A 23485-nucleotide genomic window follows, 5' to 3' on the forward strand; every position below is an offset into this window, starting at 1 on the left:
ATCTTGCACATCTTAGTCCAATCATCACTCCTCTGGTCTCTACCTCTCTCATTGCACGAAGTACCTTTCCTTTATGGTGCTGCTATCAGGTGCAATTTTACTTTTATTTGTGAAATCATTTGATAAATCCCTGTTTCCTTTACTAAATCATACCCTCTATGAGGCAGGCACCATGACTGGTACTTTGATGACTGTGTTCCCAGCACCTAATACAATGTCTGGCACAGACTAAATGCGTAGAAGGGATTTTCTGATTCACAGACTGAACTAGTCCTCAGTATAGTACCATATTTATGGTGATGTAGCAGTTTCAACAATTAGCAACAGGCACTTATCAAGTATTCGCTACTTGCTCAACATTTTACTGGGATACCAGTAGCAAGCTCAGAAGGAAAACCAAGGTTCTAACTATGTTCTGTTCATGCTCATTCTCTGCCCTTGTGAGGCCACATTACATACGATCTTGGAGGCCAATGTTGACAGTTTGCAATTTTTTCCTAGGGTGGATTAAAGGTGGCCCGGATCTATGACACTCCTCACACCTCCTTTGAATCTGGGTGGTCTCTGTGACCGCTTTTACCAACAGAATATGGTAGAAGTGACACTATAGCATTGTCTGGCCCCAGTCTTAAAGGCAGCTTCTCCTTCCTGGCTCTCTTTGGAAGCCCTGAGCTGTCATGTGAGAAGACCACCAAGCTGAAAAAGCCAATGGTCAGCAGTTCATGCTGAGCTTCCAGCCACATGGATGAGTCACTTACTCCTCCACCTGTCAAGCCACCACAGCCGACTCTACACAGACAAGCTGCCCAGTAGGCTTCTGTCCAAATTCCTAGCCCACCAAAAGGGGAGCAAAATAAAATCATTGTCTTAAGTCATTATGTTTTGGGGTAAATTTGTTAAGCAGCAACAGATAACAGGAGCTGTGTTATTCCAAGGGCTAAGAAGTGAGATTTGAGAAAATGCTAAGGCATCTTCTCCCTAATAGTGAACGTAGAACCTAATAAATATCATTGAATGACCTGGAATTGTTGCAGTTGGGAAGTAACAACAAAGTAACACCAATATGAGAGCAAGCCCCACCACCACACCAGACCCTGTGGACGTTTGGGTCCAGGTTTCAGGGCGGTCTCAGTATTAAAATAGCAACATTCCATAAAACTAAAGTCAGAACCTCAAATTTTATATACATATGAGTGATATCCTTGTAAATAAACAATATTTATTAAGGGGGTTTATTCCTTCATTAATAAACAATTATTTATACCATTATTTTTTATTTATACTATTATTTGTAAAATAATCATTTTGTTTATTAAGGGTCAATATTATGTAAAATGAGGTTAGGGGTGGAAACCAAAGCAAAACTCTGACCAGGTAAATAGTGGAGAATCACTACGTAGGGATGAGAAGGGCTTTCTCCTGCACAGCTTCTCATTTCTCCCACGGGTAGGTTTTCTCTGTTTCTCTGTAGGCTTCCACAGCTGTGCACCTGGAGGCAGCCTTCTCACATCCATAATCAGTATTCCCAACAATGGGCATGAACTGGAAAGGGGCAGAGAAGGAGCCCTCACCTGTCAGGTGTGAAGAAAGGTTTGGGAAGAATTCACCTGGCCGTGCCACCTGGATTCCTTCCTGGAGCCATTGACAAGCCTATTATCATGACATTTTCCCTAAACAACACTGATTTCAGGTGGTGTGGATTTGTTCTCACGTGACAAATATAGGGACCTGAGAATCTGTCCTAAATATACCTAATCTCTGAGGCTGTGAGTTCGATAGGGGAGAATTTGAAATTAAAATTTGAAAATAGAAATGATGGAGAAATATCCTTCTTCTTAGGGGTTGTCAAGATTGAACTTTTTCTCCTTCTTCTTTTCTTCTTTTTTAAAAGATTTTATTTATTTATTCATGAGAGATACAGAGAGGCAGAGACACAGGTAGAGGGAGAAGCAGGAGCCCAGAATCCCGGGATCACAACCTGAGCCAAAGGCAGATGCTCACCACTGAGTCACCCAAGCACCCAAGATTGAACTTCTTCTAATGAGTCAGTGAGTAGGACACCCTTGAAGACTCTACCCAGTACACTTTTCAGAAGTTGGAGATTTTGTGATTGAGAAAAGAGGGGTGTGAAGAACAGATTCTCTCCCCAGCCCCACAATGTGTCTCTTCCTAGCTGCTGATGCAACCATGTGAACAATAGTAAAGTGAGCTCAGCATTATGTAGTGTTGAGTATAGGATGTAAACTATGAGTCAACTGCTAAAAGAAAAGGAAATGTAAACCTAACAGTCCTAAATTGTTTTGCCACGGAGGCAGTTTACCATGTCAGATGTGGGGGTGGGACCCAAAAGGACCCAAGTGGAGAACAAAGTTTAGGCATCAAGGAGCGGTTCCTTTGTTTTCCAGGGAGAAGCAGGACTGCAGGGAAAGAAAGGAGGAAGGAGAGCGAGACCTGAACAATTGTCCCTGTTTATATTTGCAAGGTCAGTGAGACAGTGGCCCTAGAGGTTTTGATTTATGACCATGTCCATGCCTACCCCCCGCAGACCTGAGACAGAATGAAATGACACCCAGACCCTGATTGGAAAGCGGCAAGGGCTGGCTGCTCAAAAAGACAGGCAGGGAAGGAGAGAATCTAGGATCAATACACACCTCATCACAGGATCACCAAGCAGCAGCTAAAAAGCCTTGAGGGTGATTTGAAAGAGAAACAATAAAGCAGAGTTTGATGGACTTCCTAACCAAGAGCGGGAGACTGGTGCCGTTTTCTTTAAACCCATGTTTTACAAAATTGCGGACTGTGGCCCGTTAGTGTATCATAAAATCAATTCAATGGGTCCTGCCCAGCATCTGGAGAAGGAAGGAGGGAGAGAGAAAGAGAGAAAAAGAGTACACAGCACTATCCGTTTTAAGGTAAATATAATCTTGTAAAATCTACTTTTTTATTTATACAGACCTGAATGTATGTTCTGAGTTGAGAAGTAAGTGGCACATCCTACCGTGGATTACAGTCACTGAAGTTTAAAAGCCACTGCTTTAAACCAATTGCCATGCTGTCAAGGCACAGAAGTCCTTCAACCCAGACCCCCTCCTGCCAGCTGATCACGTCATTTCAAGGAGTCCCTTGGAAATGAAATGGAGGCAGAGGCCCAGGAGGGGGTGTCTATCTTGATTTGGCTTTTGCAAAAAAGGAACAGATTTCTGAGTTTCTTCTAAGTGTTCATTCGCTTCAGAGAAAGTGACCACATGGGCAAAGTTCAGGTTCCAAAGAAAGAGAGAAGTCAGTAAACAAAAGCAAATTGATTTATAGCAAGCTGCTTCTGGCAGGCCTTGTGGAAGCCGGAAAAGTCTTCACGGAAAAAGAAATACAAAAGAGAAAGGGTAGCTAGGAATAGCCAGTTCCCAAGGACACTCCACGCCCCGATTGCCTGTCCCACCTGCCCCTACCGGCCACAGAGACCTCACTGTAAAGGAACTTGGCTGAAGGTGGAGGGGAAGATGCCTTCATGACAGGCAGCCTGAGCAGATGACCAAGGAGTTCTAGAAACTTCAAAGGCTTAAGAATTCCAGATCTGAAAAGCCAAAGCCAGAAATGAACTTTAACTTGGAAAGAAATCAAGGCAAAACAGAAAAAACATTCTCCAAATCAGAGCAAGAGAAGGATAAAGGAGTCTGGTCCTTCATTTGGAATGGAAGAGAAAACTGGTGATTGCTGAAGAGGAAGAGGAGAGGCAGAGGGGGGCTCCGGAGCCCCTGCAGTATGGGAGGGCTTGGGGGGCTATAGCGTCCTCGGTTCACCGCACAAGCACACTGATTTCTTAGCCTGTGCTCGTCTGGATGACTGGCAAGGTCTGATGGAGATCACAGAGACAGGCAAACCCCGCCAACTTGCCCCCCTGGACAGGAGGTTTTAAATTTTAGTGTTAACTCATAAATTACCTAGGGAAATTAGTCTCACGGGGAGATGGAATAATCTCTTGCCAAAGGCTTTCTTCCAGAAAGAATGCTTCACAGACATGGGTTTGAATTTAAGGCATTTGAGGTCAGTGCCTAAGCCAGACAAAAATGAAGATCTGACGCCTCTATCCACTGCCTCTCCCTCTTTCTCAGATTCTTGATTCACCCCAGGAGGCGATTTACTGGTGAGGTTGGAGATGTTAAGACGCCCTGCCAGGGCAGCAAGCTGACTTCATCCCGCAGCTAGCTCTGATTGATCAGCCGTGGCTTCTAGTCTACAGCACGGGGTAGACTTTGCAAGGCCCTATCCTGGTTGCACAGCAGAGTCCAGTTATGTCTCCCCGGGGCTGGATCTAGGGCTGTAGTAAGTTGAATGGTGGTATCCCAAAAAGGTAGGTCTCCCAGAACCTGTGAATGTAATTTTATTTGGAAAAAGGATGACAGTAGATATAATTCGGTAAAGGATCTTGAGATGAGATCATTGTGGATTAGGATGGGCCCTAAGACCAATGGCAAATGTCCTTAAAAAGGGCACACAGAGAAAGAGAAGACAGAAGAAGATGGAGGCAGAGGTTGGAGGGACAGAGCCACAGCCAAGAAACTGTTGGAGCCGCCAGAAGCTGGAGAGGCCAGGAAGTCCTCCTAGAGCCTTCAGAGGGAGGGTGGTGCTGCCAACACCTTGATTTCAGACTTCTGGCCTCTAAAACTATGGGAGAATATGTCTTTTGTTATTGTTGTTGTTTTAAAGATTTATTTATTTATTTATTTATTTATTTATTTATTTATTTAATTTATTTATTTATGAGAGACACAGAGAGGCAGAGACATAGGCAGAAGGAGTAGCATGCTCCCCACTGAGCAGGGAGCTTGATGCAGTATTGGATTCCAGGACCCCAGGATCGTAACCTGAGCAGAAGACAGACACTCACCCACTGAACCACCCAGGCACCCCTATGGGAGAATATATGCTGTTTATAGGCAACTCAGTTTGTGGTAATTTGGTAGAGTAGCCTTAGGAAACCAGGTGGGTGGGGTATCTGCTGACTCTGTATATTTAATTTTAAAAAGGCTCAAGCTTTTAACTACAGAGATAAAACAAGAAGGATGGAATTTCAAGCACAAATTAAGTACAGGAGGGACTGTGCTGGCTGGAGACCAACAGCAATGGTGATGATCAGTTGCTCAGAATACAGTATTTGCTTAGAGCAGAATGAGAGAAACATGGTATTTTATTTAACTAGAACATGTAGGTCTCTGGTTAAATAAAAATTTCTTGACATCATGAGTTACTGTCAGATATCTTTCACTGGAAGGAACAGGAAAGAGAATCACCATATTTCAATACCTAATATGATACATGTTTACACATGTTATATACATGTTATAATAATATATGTTACATATCTTATATATTATAAACAGCATATGTTATATTATATTGTTTAATTTCTACCACTGGGTAAACTATTCCAATTTTATAACTTGAACAAGCTCTCATGGCTAGTAAGTGGTAGAGCAGAGCTTAGTAAGTGGTACAGCAGAGCTGACTTCAATTTTGGCCTCAGTTATACTATTTAAGTTTTTTTTTTAAGATTTTATTTACTCATTTATTCATGAGAGACACAGAGAGGGAGAGAGAGAGAGAGGCAGAGACACAGGCAGAGGGAGAAGCAGGCTCCACGCAGGGAGCCTGACATGGGACTTGATCCTGGGTCTCCAGGATCACGCCCTTGGGCCAAAGGTGGCGCTAAGCCTCTGAGCCACCAGGCTGCCCTTGAAGTTCTTTCCATAGCATCGCACTGCCTCCTAGAAGAGACTGTTATTTCCCCTCTCATAGCTTTAAAAAAAAAAAAAAACGCAAAAGAAGCACAGCTTTTTGAGGTATAATTATTATATAAACATCACATATTTAATGTGTACAGAGTGGTTAACATTTGACACATGTATATACCTGTGAAACCATCACCACAATCAAGACTGTGAACCTCCCTATGCTCCTCCGAAGTTCCCTTGTGCCCCATCGTAAGCCCCCCTCTCCGCGCCCCCAGCCCCGGGCTCCCCAGGCAACCACTGATTTGCTTTCTAACACTATAGAGAGTCATTTGCATTTCCTGGATTTTTAATATAAATTGAATCATATGGTATGTACTCTTTTATGTCTGACTGCTTTCATTTAGCATAAGAGATTCATCTGTGTTGTCGTACGAATCAATACTTCATTCCTTTTTTCTGCTGAATAGTATTCTGGGGTATAAATTTACCACAGTACACTGTATTTATCCATCCACTGGTTGATGGACGTTTGGCTTGTCTAAGCTATTGCAAATAAAGTTGCTCTGAACATTCATGTACAAGTCTTGGTATGGATGTAGGCTTTCATTTCTCTTGAGTAAATACCCAGGAGTAGAATGAGTAGATCATATAGGTGTAGGTGTACATTTAAGCAGGTGTATGGTCAACTTTTTAAAAAAAGTTTATAAAATGGTTGTACCATTTTACATTTCCACCAATAGCGGGCTTGTTTCAGGTACTCCACATTCTCACTGATATTTGGTATGGTCAGGCTTTTTAACTTTAGGTATTCTATGGGTGTGTAATTGTATCCCACTGTGGTTTTAATTTGCATTCCCCTCAAAATTGAGCATTTTGGATCTTTTCATGTGCTTATTTGCCAGCCACATACCTTCTCTGGTGAAGTATCTGTTCAAATCTTTTGTTCATTTTTAAAATTGGTTGTTTGTTTCTTTTTTACTGGGTTTTGAGGAGTTTTAAAAAATATCTTCTGGGTACAAGCGCTTTATCAGATATGTGATTTGTGAATTTTTCTTCTAGAATGTGGATTGCCTTTTCATTTTTTTAAATTTTTATTTATTTATGATAGTCACACACACAGAGAGAGAGAGAGAGAGGCAGAGAGAGAAGCAGGCTCCATGCACCGGGAGCCTGACGTGTGATTCGATCCCGGGTCTCTAGGATCGCGCCCTGGGCCAAAGGCAGGCGCTTAACCGCTGCACCACCCAGGGATCCCTGCCTTTTCATTTTTAAAGATACTATGGATTCATTCATCTGTGGTGGTTTAGGCCTGGGTCTGTAGTGCAGACTGAATGATAACTCAAAAGCCAGTGCAGCTGTAATAGTTTATACCTGAAGTTTAACTATGATGATTATTATGGGAAGGTTTTATGATGATTATTGCAGGAAGGGATAGCCCACCAAGTGTCACTGTGTGCTTGCCTCCCTTGAAAATCTCTGAAGGGGGCTAGCTAATTTGGGATCAGCTTCAAAAACCAATTGTTAAGGAGCCTATACAAACCAAGAAGAGCATCAAAACCAACAGGATTCAGCAGGAGAAAATTTGGCTCTGTATGTGGGGCCATGCAAAAGCTCAGCCCATTCCACATGTAAGTGGGGCTTTCAGGTTGAGCCTGATTTTTCCCAGGAGTGAGACTGGCAGCTGGATGGGCTAAAGATTGAGTATCACTGGAACTGCTCAATTACAAACAACTGCTTCTATTCTGTATGTGGCAAGCTAACTTTCTCTGAAACTGTGAAACCACCAGAATTGGCCTTCCCTGTCTCCTACCTCCCCTTGCAATGAGTGACCCACTTCTCACCTGTGCATCCAGTGCTCACTGCCTTTCCCAACCAATAATCTGAGAAACTCAATCACACCAACGTGATACACACTTAAACATGTTTATTCCCTAAGGCAGCATTTAAAAACATATATACCCAACTTTATTTATCCAGCCTACTGTTAATTGGACAGTTTATCAACTTGCTTACACATTTATACCCTTAATGACTGTTAGCTAATAAAACATTCCTTGACTTCTCTTCTGATGCACAAATGTACTTATTTCTGTTAAGTATGTATCAGGAATGAGCCTGCTGGGTTACAGGACAGGCATATGTTGAGCTTTAGTAGTTACTATGAAAGAGTTTTCCAAGTGGTTGTACTAATTTACACTCTCCCCGGCTATGAATGGAGTTCTGATTGTTTTACATCCTCATTTATAGTTGCTATCATTGGGTTTTAATTTTAGATGGCCTAGTGAATATGCAGTAGTATTGAGTTGTGGTTTTAGTCAGAATTTCAATTATATATTTATGCTTTTATTGATTTCTAGCTTCAATCTTCCAAAGTAAAAGAATATATTTTATATGACTTCAAGCATGAAAAATTTGTTGATACATGTATGGCCAGAATATGATCTATTTTGATAAATGTTCCATGTGCATGCGATAAGAATATGTATCCTAAACTTATTGGGTACATGTTCTATAAGTGCCAACTAGGTAAACATTGCTTATTGTTTTGCTCAAACTTCTCATATTCTTTTTAGAAAATATTTACTCATTTTAGAGAGAGAGACTATGTGTGTGTGAATGTGGAGGGACGGGCAGAGAAGGGAGAGAAGCAGGTTTCTTGCTGAGCATGGAGCCCCATGCGGGGCTCAAGCTCATGACCCTGAGATCATGACCTGAGTGGAAATCAAGAGTCAGATGCTTACCTGATTGAGCCACCAGGCTCTTCCTTCCTATATTCTTAATGATTTTTTGTTTGTCTCATACCATTGGTTGCTGAGATTGTTTTTTAAAAATTTTATGTTTGACTAAGATTGCGGATTTTATTTTTTTCTTTAGTTCTGTCAATTTTTTGCTTTGCACATTTTAAGACTACATTATTAGATCTCAGAAATTTTATTTATTTGTTTAGAAAAGATGTATGTATTATTTGAGAGAGAGAGGGAGAGAAAGAGCATGAGCAGAATGGGGGGAAGAGGCAGAGGGAGGGGGGAGAGAGAATCTCAAGCAGACTCCTTGCTGAGCTGAAATCAATGGTTGGAGGTTTAACTGACTGAGCCACCCACGTGCCCCAGATCATAGAAATTTTAAATGATTACATCTTCCTGGTGAACCACACCTTTGATCACTGTGAAACATCCTTCTTCGTCTCTGGTAATGCCTGTCTTAAATTCTTCCTTGTCTGAAATCAACAAATACCTTTAATCAGTGTCTGTGATTGTGGCAGTTTGTATTTCCCCAAAACGGCCCTGCTATTTCCCATCCCACTTCTCTTCAGTGTGACGCTGGTACTCCTGTAATGCTGGCGGAATTTATGTTGCCTCCTTTTGAACCTCTGGGGTCCTGTACATGACCCCTGAGGCTAGGTCATGAAACTCAGTGCATGTTTGCCTTGTTCTCTTGGATGCTAACCCTTGGCATTTGGCTACCAGGCTATGAGAAAGCCCGAACTGGCCCATGTGGAGAGCCCATAGGAAAAGACCACGTTAGGTGCTCTAGCCAACAGCCTGGCTAAGGGCTGGAAATGAAGTGTCATACTTGTGAAGAAGCCACTAAGCTACCAGCCCTCAGTTGTTGAGTCATCCTTCTTCTTAAGTCCTCCTGGGCCGAAAGTCTTTCCAGCTGGGGCCCTAGACATCTTAGAGTAAAGATGTGCCACACTTCTGTACCTTGTGAGGTTCCTGATTGTGAACACGAAACAGTGGTTGTTTTATGCCACTAAGTTTTGAAGATACAAGAGCAACTGTAATTGGAACAGTGTAGTAGAGGTTTTCTAGTCCTTGTTAATCTTTGTATATCTCTCTTTTTTTTAAAAATTTGAAGTAGGATCCATACCCCGTGTGGGGCTGGAATTCATGACCCTAAGATCAGGAGCTGTCCACTACACTGACGGAGCCAGTCGGGTGCCCCTCATATATCTCTATTTCTTAAGGCGTGTCTCTTGTAAACAGCATGTAGGCTTTTTAAAAAACACTAACTCTGACAATTGGAGTATTAGCTTAATATTTTTTTAAGATTTTATTTATTCATGAGAGGTACAGAGCAAGAAGCAGACACATAGGCCAAAGGAGAAGCAGGCTCCCTGTTGGTGAGCCCAAAGCAGGACTTGATCCCAGGACCCCGGGATCACACCCTCCGCCAAAGGCAGATGCTCAACCACTGAGCCACCCAGACATCCCAGTTTAATACTTTTAATTGGAGTATTTTTATTATGATTTTATTATGCTTTAAATTGGAGTATTTCATTTTTATTAGGTTTAAAGTAATTATTTCCACACTTGGGTTTAAATCTACCATCCTACTCCTCTCTTATCATTTGTTATGCTTCCTCTGTACTCTTTTTCTCTTCTTACTTGCCTTCTTTCGGGTTGATCATATTTTAGCTTTGCATCCTCCCCTCATTTGCTTGTTAGTTATACCTTATGTTGTAGAACTTCTAACAATTATGCTATAAATGCACAACACACCTCCTGGACTTCCCATTCACATTTAAAGTTTCAGATACCTTCTGCAGATAATAGCTTAAGCTTAGATAGTAAAGTATGCAGACAAGGAGGCAAAGAAAGAAATCAAGACAGAAAAATTGTATCTAAGAAAGAACTTCATGTGTGGTTTCTGACACGTGAGGTTGTCTGGTCTATATCCATCAGAAACCTATTAAGTTTTTTTTTTTAATGTATATTTTTCTGTTGGAGTTCGATTTGCCAACATATAGCATAAGACCCAGTGCTCCTAAAAAAAAAAAAAAAAAAAAAGACCCAGTGCTCCTCCCATCAAGTGCCCCCCTCAGTGCCCGTCACCCAGTCACCCCATCCCCCCGCCCACCTCCCCTTCCACTACCCCTTGTTCGTTTCCCAGAGTTAGGAGTCTCTCATGGTTTGTCACCCTCTCTAATTTTTCCTACTCATTTTATCTCCTTTCCCCTATAATCCCTTTCACTATTTTTTATATTCCCCGTATGAGTGAACCTATATAATGATTGTCCTTCTCTGATTGACTTTCTTCACTCAGCATAATACCCTCCAGTTCCATCCACATTGAAGCAAATGGTAGGTATTCATCGAGAAACCTATTAAGTTTTTGAAGGGATCCTATTTTCAAAGAATCCAGTGTCCTTAAAAAGCCTTTGGCTGCTTTCAGCCTTAAACAACCCTCGGGCCCCCAAATTTCCATAAGCAGGACTAGTCTATGAAAGCTATATAGCCTTTAAGGAAAACACACTCTCTAACCTCAGATCAGATGTGGCTCTAGAGGATAACAGACAAGGAAAAAGGCCCAGAGGGTGGAGCTAGAGGCCACCGAGAACAGCACTAGGGAATGCAGCCCTGAGAGTCAAATCAAGGTTAAATCTAGGAGATCTTCCCGCCTCTCAGGCAAACATGCTCATTAATTATATGGGCTGATGACTGCTATGCCTCCCACTCCTCCTTTTATCAACTGGGAGCTTGTTTTGCAGACAACCAGGTGCTGCACTCTGACCTGGGCAAGAGGATGCATACCCTCCAGAGAACCTAGCGTTTTTTTTTTTTTCTTTCAAGTTTCCTTTTTTTTTTTTTTTAAAGATTTGATTTATTTATTCATGAGAGGCACAGAGAGACAGAGGCAGAGATACAAGCAGAAGGAGAAGCAGGATCCTTGAGGGGAGCCCAATGTGGGACTCGATCCCGGGACTCTGTGTTCACACCCTGAGCGGAAGGCAGACTCTCAACTGCTAAGCCACCCAGGCGTCCCTCTTTCAAGTTTTAATTTAAATTCCAGTTAGTTTACATACAGAGAACTTAGCCTTTGAACTGCATGTAGCAGTTTGTAAACTGCTTTTGGGATTGTCTCCCTTGGGAGTTTCATGAGTGGGGGGAAAAGGTAGCATGAATATTAACTGTCCACAGAGGAATACTGTGGCTGAGACTGCTATGTATTAGCAAACCCATTTCCTCTTTCCTGGACTCATGGACCTCATTTCCCACCCTCCCTTATAAGAAAGCATGGCTTTGCTGAGTTCTAGCCAATGGAAAATGAGCGGAAGACAAATAGCCATTTTCAGGCCTGGCCCATAAAAACCTCCCGAGAGATTCTTTATTCTCTTCCCATTTTGTCTTGATGCTGATGAGCACAGTAACTTTAGCAGCCTGCCTTAAAATGGAAGATCTACAGGACAGAAGGAGTCTCAGTTCCTGGATTACTGCTCAGATACCTGTTTTGGCATTTATTTGAGTGAGAAAAAAAATACCCATTTGCTAAAGCAGCTAGCATTACGCTAACTACTACACAAAGCCATCCATCACCTACCTCGATCACACACAAAACTATCTCTGCCTTGCCTGGTAGTGTAGAGAGGGGAGGGATCCATTTTAGAAACTCTATCCTGATAGGTTTTCTGAGTGGGAATATAATGCTGAATTTTAAAGGAAAAATCTCCAACATTTGGACAAAGTGTCCTGGCCAATGAGTGATGAATTTCATTCCATTGGGGAAGCCTTTCAAGCTCTGAGAAGCAAGAGCCAGCAAGACTCCAGAAGGACTTCAGAAAAGTGAAGTCAAACAGAAATCATAGATATTTTGAAGTAAAGTTATCTTAAGTTATCTTAGTTGGGTCTTTCCTTCCTTTTTTTTTTTTTATACATAAGGAGACATAGGCTCAAGAATTAAAGGGATTCTTCACATAAATTTGGTGACAGAACTAATATTAGAAGTCATGTCCTCTACTTTGATTTATGGCAGAAGAAAATAGATAGACACACATCCCTATTGCTTCAGCAGGCAAGTAAGCATTTCTTTGATGTCTCATGGTTTTTCTTACAATTTCATGCAAATTTTCCAATCTACCTCATAATACACCCTCAATAACGTTATGTAAAGAAGAATTTTAAATTATGTGTCATATAATAAAGAGGACTTTCCAGGAAGACACACCGTGTTGATCGACCCCCTGGGCACATTGTCAGTTACCTTCAGGTTTGCACGTATCTCAGTTTGAAAGACACAGCTTGATCACAGATGCAGAATTATCTTAGTACTAGGGCCTGATCTTATGCCTCTTCCTGTCCTGATGCCTCCCATGCAGTCTGTGGTCTAGCATCCCCATATTCAGCCTCAATCCTAGTGAGTCAAGCATCACTCTCCAGGTAGACCTATCAGGTTCTGGTCCAGCATCACTTCCTCCAGGAAGCTTCCTATGGACCCATCCAAGTCCAACTTTCCCTGGCCCACCCTGCACTAGACCTGAGACATACTGATTCTAGCACTTACAATGCCACATCACAATGTAGTCTGTCTGCTTATTTGCCTCTTCCAGCAAGTATGACACATAAAAAATAATCAATAATATTTGTTAAATGAATGAACTTAACATGGTGACTGTAGGCTCCCTGGGGCCCATATCTCATCCTGCTCCCCAGCCCACTCCTGCTGTGGCTGCAGGGGTAGGGAGCACAACAAGTATACACTTACTGGCTGGGGGAGGGGCTCCGGAGGTACTGGGCCTGCACAGCCCTCACATCGGCTTCATCCTCTTCACTTGGGACTACCTGCTCCTCCTCTGGGTCCCCACTGGTCGCCATGACAGCCTGCAGTCCCTGTAAGTTTGGCATGAGAAAGGTGGTTAGGAAATTAGCTTCTGGAGGTTTTGTGGGGAGAAGGGGTATATTAGTGATGTCAGGGGGGAAGGTCACCACATGCTACTACTTTGGTGGGGAAAGGAACCACGGGGGAAAAACCCAGTCTAACTTGGACCAGCTACTGTTAACCAGGATGCCAAGACTCACACCTCAGCCATATAAACTGTCCACCTTAGAGTCACATTATTTAAGAAATGAAAACTTGGCTCCTTCCTCAGATTCCAGTAAGGAAGCAGAGAGGGGACCGGGGTCCTGGGTTTACATTAATATAGCTAAACTAGTTGGAAAGCACAGAATTCCCTAGATCAGAAAGGTCTTTATTGAAACTCCTAGGTGTACTCACACATATGCACACGTGGGGACACATATATAAGCACACACCCCACCTGCACACAGAAATACACCTTTCCCTCTGTTGGGGGGAGGTGCAGCTGGCCTTCTTCAGTATCTCTAACCAAGGCCACAGGAGTCATTGCCTTTGACTCAGGCACCATCCCACAGCCTATTAAAGAACATGAAATCCCTCAGGAGCTGGTCCCACACATGGTTGGGCCCTGACCACTCGAGGCAGCCCGCCCTTCTACTTATAAGTCTTGGGTTCACAGGACAAAATGAAGGGAAAAGCACACTCACCACTGGCTTGCCTGTACCTCCACACCAAAGGGCAGTCACCCAAGGACTCAGGGACCCGGATAAAATGGTCAAAAGTTCTGACTAGTGAGAGGGAACAACCTCTCTCCTCTCTTCAGTGCTTCTTCTCTGAGGGGCAGGACAGCTGTTAACAGGAAATCTTAGCTACCTTCTAAATTTAGTCTCTGGCCCCATAGCCTGGCAGATCTCTAGGAGGAAGGAATGCAGTCTCAGGACCCAGACCTGAAAGCAGGCCCCACTTAACTCTTTCCCTCCTGGCAGATTCTCTGGACGCTGGACACTGACCAAGGAGCAAAGTTAGGAGGTCACATTCCATTGATGGAGAGACCTAAAGAAAAGGGTTTTGAGGGGCTTGCTCTCTATACTCTCCTGCCTAAGGCTACCTATTCAAAGTCTTTCCAGAAGATGATCTGATACCAAAAATCTAGAAGAATGAAACAAACTATATCTCAGCCCCATGTCAGTCTAGAGGGTGCTGGGAAAAAATACCTGATATGTAGAATGGGCAGGGGTCTCTGATAGACGCCAGGAGAGCACCATGGTGCTACTAAAGGATATAGTCATGACTTGTGACCAGGGTTACATTTTTTTGAACAGCAATGACTGTGGATAGTAAAGCAGACAGTTGTACTCACCTTCCACAGTCACCGCCACACTCACACTCACGGTGATGGTCAAGTGGTAAGGATTGAAGGTATAAAAATTCCATGAGCTTCAGGGTGCGTAGGTGGCTCAGTTGGTTAAGCATCCAATTCTTGATTTCAGCTCAGGTTATGATCTCAGAGTTGTGAGATCCAGCCCCGCATTGGGTTCCATGCTAGGTGTGGAGCCTGCTTAAGATTTTCTCTGTTTTGCCCTCTGCCCCTCCCTCCACCACACTCTCTCTAAAAAAAAAAAAAAAAAAAATCCACGAACTTCATTAACTTCAAATGAGCACATAACCCACTCTACCCCACTTTGTCACCTCTTGCCATTCCCGTGACCAAAGCAAACCAAAGCATCCCACACATTCTATAATTATGCCTCATCCATCCATCTATCCATTCATTTATCTACCCGTTCACAAATTACCCACTATGTGTCAGGCACTATACTTGACCAAAGTTAGTAAGATACATAATTACATGCTCAAAACAGTCCTTCCTCTTAGCTAAGTGGAACAATGCCCTGCACACAGCATCATCAAAAATTGGCTGAATAAATGAATGAGCTCACAGTTTATTAGGAGGAATGAGACACAGGTCAAAAATAACTCAAGCATAAGGCAGAATGTTGTTAGTATCCTGAGAGAGATCCAGAGCGGTGTGAGTTCAAAGAAGGGAAGAGCCCTTCTGGCTGAAGAAGTCAGGAAAGCCTTCATAGAAAAAGTAATGATACATGCATTGGCCTTTAAAAAACAAGTTGGATTATAACAGCAGGTGTGATGGGGGAAGGAATGCCAGAGGGGATAGCATGGACAAAGTTTGGGGATGTCAGTGGTTAGAGCTGGGAAAAAAGCAAACAGGTTGTGTGGCAGAGACTTGGCAGGGCTGGAGTGGGGGGCTCCTTTGGGAAGAGTGACCAAGGAACACATCTCAGAGGATGCATATGGCGCCACCATTGACCAGTCGCCAAACCTCCAATCTGCGGTCAAAATAGGGACCCATTAATTGACTGCCAAAGAATGACCACAACTGAGAATGGGGGTTCATTTTATGCCCACACACTTCAAGGATCCATAAAGATGGAAAATGGCTTGAGAGAGAGGTGAGAAGAGGCGGTAAGGATCAGGGAAGGACTAAAGGGCTGCATCAGTCAGGGTAAAGCTCAAGATGACAGGACACCAGCACAGAGAATGAGAGGGTGGCAAGGAAGTGAGGGAGGAAAAGTTGGAGAGCCAACACACCTAAGAGAGGCAACAGATAATGAGGGAGCCACTCAGGAGAAAGACATAGCCCCTGCCTTCTATATACCCTGAGTTACCTATAGAGTGTGACATCAAGTTGCTGCAATGGTAAACTAGAAATTAGAAAACTACTTACTAGCCATGTGACCTTCGAGAAGTCATTTCACTTCTCTGAGACTCAGATCCCTGTTTGTAAAATAGAGATGAGTAATACTCATCTCCCCATCTTGTTCTGACTGCTCAACTAAAGTGGGGCCCTGCCCCTGCCCCAATTTCATTTCCTATACCATGTTTCAGGTTATGTTCCCCACAGTACCACCACCCTTTAAGTAGGGTGACCAACCATTCCGACTTTGCTTGGGACTAAGAGATTCCAGGGCCAAGGAACTTCCTGTTTTAAAACCAGGACAGTTCCATGGGGGAAAAGACAGTCCCTTTAATAAAGGGTTGCTGGGAAAACTGGAGAGCTACATGCAAAAGAGTGAAACTGGACCACTTTCTTATACCATACACAAAAATAAACTCCAAATGGACCTAAGTGTGAGACATGAAACAATAAAACTCCTAGAAGTAAACACAGACAGTAATTTCTTTAACATCAGCCACAGCAACATTTTTCTAGATATGTCTCCTAAGGCAAGGGAAACAAAAGCAAAAATAAACTATTGGGATTACACCAAAATAAAAAGCTTTTTTCGCACAGTGAAAAAAAAATCAACAAAATGAAAGGACGACTTACTGATTGGGAGAAGGTATTCACAAAGGATATATCCTATGAGGAGTTAATATCCAAATTATATAAAGAACTTATATAACTCAATATCAAAAAACCAAATAACCCGATTTAAAAATGCAAAGAGGACCTGAATATCATTTTCCCAAAAAATACTTACGGATGGCCTACAGACATATGAAAAGATGCTCAATATCACTCATTATCAGGAAAATGCAAATCAAAACCAAAATGAGATATCATTTTACACATGCCAGCATGGATAAAATAATAATAATTTTAAAACGACAACAAATTACAAGTGTTGGCAAGGATGCGGAGAAAAAAGAACCCTCTTGTGTTGTTGGTGCAGCCACTGTGGAAAAGTATGGAGGCTCCTCAAAAAATTAAAAATAGAAATACCATATGACCCAGTAATTCCACTACTGAATACACCCAAAGAAAATGAAAACACTAATTGGAAAAGATATATACACTCCTATATTTATTGGAGCATCTCTTACAGAAGTCAAGATACGGAAGCAACCGAATGTCCACAAGATGGGGATATGAGTATTACACATCTCTATTTTACAACCAGGGATCTGAGTCTCGGAGTATATGAAGAATAATACTCCTCCATAAAAAAGAATGAGATCCTGTCATTTCCAACAGTGTGGATGGACCTAGAGAACATTATACTAAGTGAAATAAATCAGACAAAGATAAATGCCATATGATTTCACTTACATGTGGAATCTAAAACAAATGAATAAACAAACAAAAAAGGAGAAACAGGCCCATAAATACAGAGAACAAACTGATGGTTGCCAGAGGGAAGGGGGGAAAAATAGGTGAAGGGGAGTAGGAGATACCATCTTCCAGTTACAGAATAAGTCACAAGGATAAAAGGCACAACATAGAGAATTCTAGTTAATGGTATTCTAATAGTATTGTGTGGTGACAGGTGGTAGCTACACATGTGAGCATAGCATAAAGTCTAAATGCGTGGAATCACTGTGTTGTGCATCTAAAACTAATGTAACATTGTGTCTAGTTCAACTGTACCTCAATTTTTTTGAAGAAAAAAAAAAAGACAATTTCAAGCAAACTGAGACAAGTTGGTCACGGTATTTCTAAGATTCTTTGTTTATTTTGTCTTCTTTGTTTACTTCTGTACTTTCTATCTCCCCAACCAAATTATCAGCTTTCTGAACATAGAGACTTCCTGCCTTTTTCATGGCTACGTCTGTAGCATGGGTGGGTTGGGGTTGTAGGAAAGGGAGAGAAGGAGAGGAACAGATCCTATTGTGCTTTGGAGTATTTCAGCAATTGTGGGCAACACCCCTCTTTTATTGGCTTTGAAAGCCTGTTTCCAAGATCATTCCCTTTTTATTACAAGATGATAATTTCCTATCTGTTATAGAAGCCCACACCTTGGTGAGAAGCCCAGGACTTTGTACACCTGCTAAGTGGAGAAAAGGTGGGGGGAGCAGGGGACTGGTTCAAGGAGAAGATGGGGAAGGTTCCTCTTGGGGCCTCTGGTGGAGTAGGAGGAGCTCGAGCCCAGTCCCATAGGTGAGCTCACCTGCCAGTCCCGTTGAGTAGCACAGTGTGTGGGGGCCAGGCTGGGCAAAGGTAAACAGGAAAAGGGAAACCACAAGGACAGAGGGCTGGGTCAGGCTAGGGCTGCTTTAACTTTAAATAGTCAGCCCAGACCTGTGCAGAGCCAATCCCTGCCAGGCTGGGCTTCGAGCACCAAGGAAGCAAGACCATGGTAGGGAAGATGTTGCCTGTGCTGTGGACGCTCTGCGCAGGTGAGTGGGCCGCTCCCCTGTCCAGCGCTCGGGTGGGTGAAACTAGGGGACTGAGTGTTGACCGTCTCCCAGAGTCTCCCCAGGGGTGACCTCCAGTGACAAAGTTGCATCCCTGCTGGGCAGAATTACAGGTTCTGTTATGCAGGCAGTAGGTTCTAGGCCAGCACCCAGTAAGAGAATGGTTTGTATATGCATGTTAATAAATAAAATTCCAGCCCATTTGTGGACTGGATAATTCATACATTTTCAAGACCATTAATTCTGATCCCAAATCAGATCATAAGTTCTGACACAAGATCTGACAACAGGGACTAGGTATTTGAAATCAAGTTTGTCCTGGAAAATCCCGGATGTGGGGTTCTAGATATGTTCACTCCCTAGGATTTTAGCAGTGCTTTAAAACCAGAGAAAAAGGCAATGGTAAAAGTGATAACTTCTCCATCACTTGTAGAGAAACCAAGGCAGAGAGAAAATGCAACTTAAAAACATTCCCAGAGCAAGAGAAGACTCAAACCTTTCAAAACCCAAACTAGAAAGGCCCTTTCCAAAGGTTAAAGCTCTTCAGCCCTTCTGATACTCCAGTCATTGAAAACTTGGAAGATGGGGAAGCCCTACAAAGTAGAAACCAAACATTTGTTGATATAATGACTAAATCCAAATCAAGTGTTATTAACTAGTAAAGTTGTTGCATGGTGCCCATGGAGTGTTTAAGGGTTAGGATGGAGGCCTTGACATTCAGGGTACTAGGTGCAGGGAAGAAGCAGAATGGAGAATGGAAGTTGAGAGATTGGGGTGAGGGAATTTGAGGAGTATCTCTAATTCAGTGTATTGGGCTATGCTGAGAAATCCCATCAGCCTGCGATTTAGAAACTGTTACAGGCTTCAGGGGTCCGGAAAGAATGGGGAGGAGGCAAAGAGTTTTACAGGGAAATGTAGGAGCCCTAAGGGCCAAGGAGGCTCTGACTTAGAGCTTGATTTTCAGCTCCTACAGCAAACCTCAGGACCAGCTGGCCGACCTGCCGGGCAGGCCCCACTCTTATCACTCAAACCTGATCTTTGAGACCTCAGGTGGAGGTGCTGGGGAAGGACTGGGTCAAGGCTTAGAGGTAGCCCTGGAAAAGACCAATCGGCTCCATCTGGCTTCAGCCAAGAGACCCAATTGCCTGGGGGCGGAGATGCCCTCATGATCAGGCCAGAGGGCCTCGTTCCTTCATTCCTTCATGCAAACCTCTTTACTGATCACATAGTTTGTGCAGGCCTCTCAGGAGTGAGGATTGTGAAATGATTGCAGCCCCGAGGGCACCTATCTCAGCCATCGGATCCAGACAGTACGGATACTTCAAGTCCGGAGGGAGGCTGAAAGCAAAAAACCATCCTTCCTGGACAAAGCGAGGGACACTCTGATACTTTTCTTTGGAGCTGGAAGCCTTGCTAGGGATGCCTCTCCTTCCCCCACCCCCAGGACACATCCCTGCAATCACTGCATTTTTTGGTCTAGGAAAAACTCTAGAATAAAACAGCTCCCCCAGCTTAGAATGAAAAGTGGCCTTAACTCTGAATTGCCTGGAGCAAGTACATTTTCCCTCTTCCTTTGAGAAGGCATGTGACCCTGGGGTGAACTCCACTGGAACCAGTTCTCGGGCCTGTGTTCAGACTCGATGGTGAAGTGTATTTTCTGCCCCCAGCCCCTCCCATCTACCCGCCCAGACTGCCCAGTCCAGATTCACATGCCTGCCACCTGTGGCTTCACACCTTACAGTGGGAGTGGAAGCCTGGGTTGGTGGCCGGGTGGGTGGTCAGCTCGAGGCATACGGACAGTTTGCCAAATGAAAATATTTGTGCGCAGGATGCCTGGGTGGCTCTGCCTTTGGCACAGGGCATGATCCAGGAGCGCCGGGATGAGTCCCGCATCAGGCTCCCTGGGGGGAGCTCGCTATTCCCTCTGACTATGTCTCTGCCTCTCTCTGTGTCTCTCATGAATAAATAAATTAAATCTTAAAAAAAAAAAAAAGAGAAAATATTTGGGGGCAAAATAGCCATTGACATGTGCAAGTGAGCAATGAAGGTGTTCAGAGGTCAAATCTAAGAGCAACTGGGTGGCCCTCCCCACTATGTCTCATGAGAGCACACCAGAGGGAGGAACAGGGAAATGAAGGAGAGCTTCCTGAAAGAGGTGGAGCTTGAGCTGGGTTCCAGAGGACCTACTGGCCTTTGCCCTTCTTCCTTTCTCCAACTGAACATGCGCAGTAATAACCTAGATTTTAGTGATGTACTGGGCAGAGCAACACCCAGCTGATGAGCCAGTCGGCCCCAGAACTCAACAGACCCTAGGGAGGCAGAAAATATCACATATGGAAGGGACTCAAATAGAAGGTGGTACATTAGAAAACTTAAAAAGAATACTACAACCAACTAAAAATCAGTCTGACAATTCTAAACACTGTCAGTGACAAAATACTTCACCCTTCCAGAGCAGATGTTCCCATCCCTCTCCTATCATGGCACTCTACTGCCATCACAAGCACTTGGGGCAGCCTTCTTCCTATACTGACTTTAGCGCAGGGAGAATTAAGTCACCTTTATAAACCTCAGTTTCCCACTCTGTGAAATGGGCAGGGCAATATATAACATGTCAAAATGCAGCGTGCCTCCCACAGGGTTGTTATGGATAGTAAAGTTTGTAAATCTTGGAACAGTGTCTGACATAATAAGCATTCAATACATGCCAGTTATTCTTATTATTGATTATTAGTGTGGGCAAGTGTAAATTACAGAGAATTAGTAGACTTTGGGGATCAGCCTGAGTGCTGGTATCTGGTAGAAGTGTGTCCAGAAAGAGAGTTGGAGGGACACCTAGGTGGCTCTGCAGTTGAGCATCTGCCTTTGGCTCACGTTGTGATCCCGGAATCCCAGGATCGAGTCCTGCATTGGGCTCCTCGCTGGGAGCCTGCTTCTCCCTCTGTCTGTGTCTCTGCCTCTCTCTCTGTGTGTCTCTCATGAATAAATAAATAAATCTTAAGAAAGAAAGAAAGAAAGAAAGAAAGAAAGAAAGAAAGAAAGAAAGAAAGAAAGAAAGAAAGTAAGTCAGAGTCACTGTAGATGAACCCTGAGTTACCACCCCTCCCGAAGACTGCTAGAGAAAACACCCCAACTTGGGCACAGAACTAAGGTTCTTCCCTTTTGGGAAATTGCCAGCCACTGGACTGATGAGACTCAATGTGATGGAAGAAGCTGCACAAGGAGAAACCCACCAGAGAGAAAATGTCCATAAGCAGATCTGCCTGGAGTCACTAAAATCTTTGAAGACTTGATAAGAGACACAAACAAAAAAGTCCCATCTTCCTGAACTAGAGGAAACTTTTTTGAAGGTTAAATGAGAAAAACTTAGGAAGATACTGCTCTACACAGAGAAATAAAGGAATCATCCCAAAATATACTAGATGAGAAAATACAACTTTTCTCCCCATCTAAAAATATTTCAATAAATCCATAGATGCTTGATCCATAGGGAGGGGTCTTTTCTGGGATCTAAGTGTCCAAGTTCCTGAACTGAGACTGATATGCCATTTTAGAATCTTTCCCAGGGGTCTTTGCTAGAGCCACAATTCCTAGCAGGATAACTTTCCCTAAAAGACTTAACGTTTGTCCACTCTGAAGTACTGTGTTTCTGTTGGTCACACAGGCTTGGGGAGCTCCCTGTGGTCTGCCCTGTCAGAGTGTGGCACGTCTGAGCTCAGTGTCACCTGCATGTCTAAGCTCCATGCAGTGACCTGGCCCAGGCCATGAGGTTTACAGGTCTCGGCCTCAGACGTGCACATCTGATGAGAGTCAGATGAGAGAGTGGCTTTTGTCCAGTTAACCTTGACTCTGAGAGGGTGGCCAGAACCAGGGTGGTGTCAGCCTGCAAGCGTGCTGTGAGATGGGCAGCCCAGCCTTTCATCTGCTCCATGGGTGTGAGCCCCATTGCCACTCCAATCCCCAGGACCTGGCTCCCACTTGGGGCCTGGGCACCACCTGCTGCTGGTATCTGAACAAAAGTCAGAAGCCAGTGCTCCCAGGGACCTCTGTGCCTGGGGAATTACACTGTCTGCCTGCCAGAGATGCAGTTGGGATTAAAATGCCCCAGTCCCAGCCACAGCCTCAAAGGGGAAGATGTAACCATCAGCCTAAGAGGAGTATGTGTGCTAAGGGGGTAGAGTGATGGTCTAGGGCAGTGGCTATCAACTCTGGCTGCCCATCAGAATCACCTGGGTAGTAAAAAAAACAGATGCCCAGGCCCCCCAGACCTTCTGAGTTAGAATTATGGGGGGCAGGATCTGGGTCTCTCTGTGATTTTGACAGTTACCCTGGTGATTCTGACACGCAAGCTACTGGAACTAGATAGGGTTAGATCCTGAAACTAGAAGGAAAGTAGGTGTCATCAACAGTCAGCTTCTGTTGCTGGGGCTGATACTCTGCCCGGGACTTGGCTCAGTTTTGCGCCATCTGGCGGCTTCCCGGAGTTCCTGTCCAGCACCTGATTCCATGACCCAAGAGCAAGCATTCTCACACTTTTGTGTATATAGAAGTCACCTGGGGAATCTTGTTAAAATGCAGACTGATTCCGTAGGGCAGGGTCTGAGATTCTGCGTTTCTAGCAAGCTTCCAAGTGATGATGCTGCTGATTTAGAGACTTGTGTTTAAGAAATAAGGCTCAGGGAGGAACTAGTTTGTGGGCACAGGTGTGGTCCTCATTTTGCCTTTGTTTCCCAGTCCCAACCCCAGACGGGTAACCCAGCCATACTGCTTCCTGTGATGTTGGTCCCTAGGATGCCTGTGGGAAAGAGTGTCTGGCTCAGCCTGTGCTTGTATTCCTGACAGCGCCTGACCCTGCTAATCCCTCCTCCCTCCTGAAACTATTCTGTTGCTCCCATGATACACCCTCTCCGGGTTGTCCTCCTAGATCCCTGGCTTCTTGCAGGTCTTCTTTGCAGCTTCACTCTCCTATGCCCACTAAGAAATGTCAGAGCTCCTCACACCAAGACCCACTTCTATTTTCACTC

General features: G+C 43.8%; 2 protein-coding genes across 3 annotated transcripts in view; one reads left to right on the top strand and one right to left on the bottom strand.

The window, feature by feature from the left end:
* STYXL2 (serine/threonine/tyrosine interacting like 2) overlaps positions 1-14166 on the bottom strand; it is a 30791-nt gene extending 16625 nt beyond the window's left edge. Inside the window, exons 1-3 of one of the 2 annotated variants that reach the window (XM_038542645.1) lie at positions 14012-14025; positions 13212-13336; positions 8884-8946 (exon numbers count right to left, since the gene is read on the bottom strand). In XM_038542645.1, coding sequence (XP_038398573.1) covers positions 8884-8903 — 20 coding nt within the window. In that variant the 5' untranslated portion in view covers positions 8904-8946; positions 13212-13336; positions 14012-14025. Of the gene's footprint in view, positions 1-8883; positions 8947-13211; positions 13337-14011 lie in introns of both variants that reach the window. The other variant, XM_038542644.1, reaches the window with a different exon arrangement.
* Positions 14167-18284: 4118 nt separating this feature from the next.
* GPA33 (glycoprotein A33) overlaps positions 18285-23485 on the top strand; it is a 47062-nt gene continuing 41861 nt past the window's right edge. Inside the window, exon 1 of the mRNA XM_038542651.1 lies at positions 18285-18443. Within this exon, the coding sequence (XP_038398579.1) occupies positions 18401-18443 (43 nt within the window). The 5' untranslated portion in view covers positions 18285-18400. The remainder of the gene's footprint in view (positions 18444-23485) is intronic.

This window comes from Canis lupus, chromosome 7 (genome assembly GCF_011100685.1).
Source record: "Canis lupus familiaris isolate Mischka breed German Shepherd chromosome 7, alternate assembly UU_Cfam_GSD_1.0, whole genome shotgun sequence".
Lineage (NCBI taxonomy): Eukaryota > Metazoa > Chordata > Mammalia > Carnivora > Canidae > Canis > Canis lupus.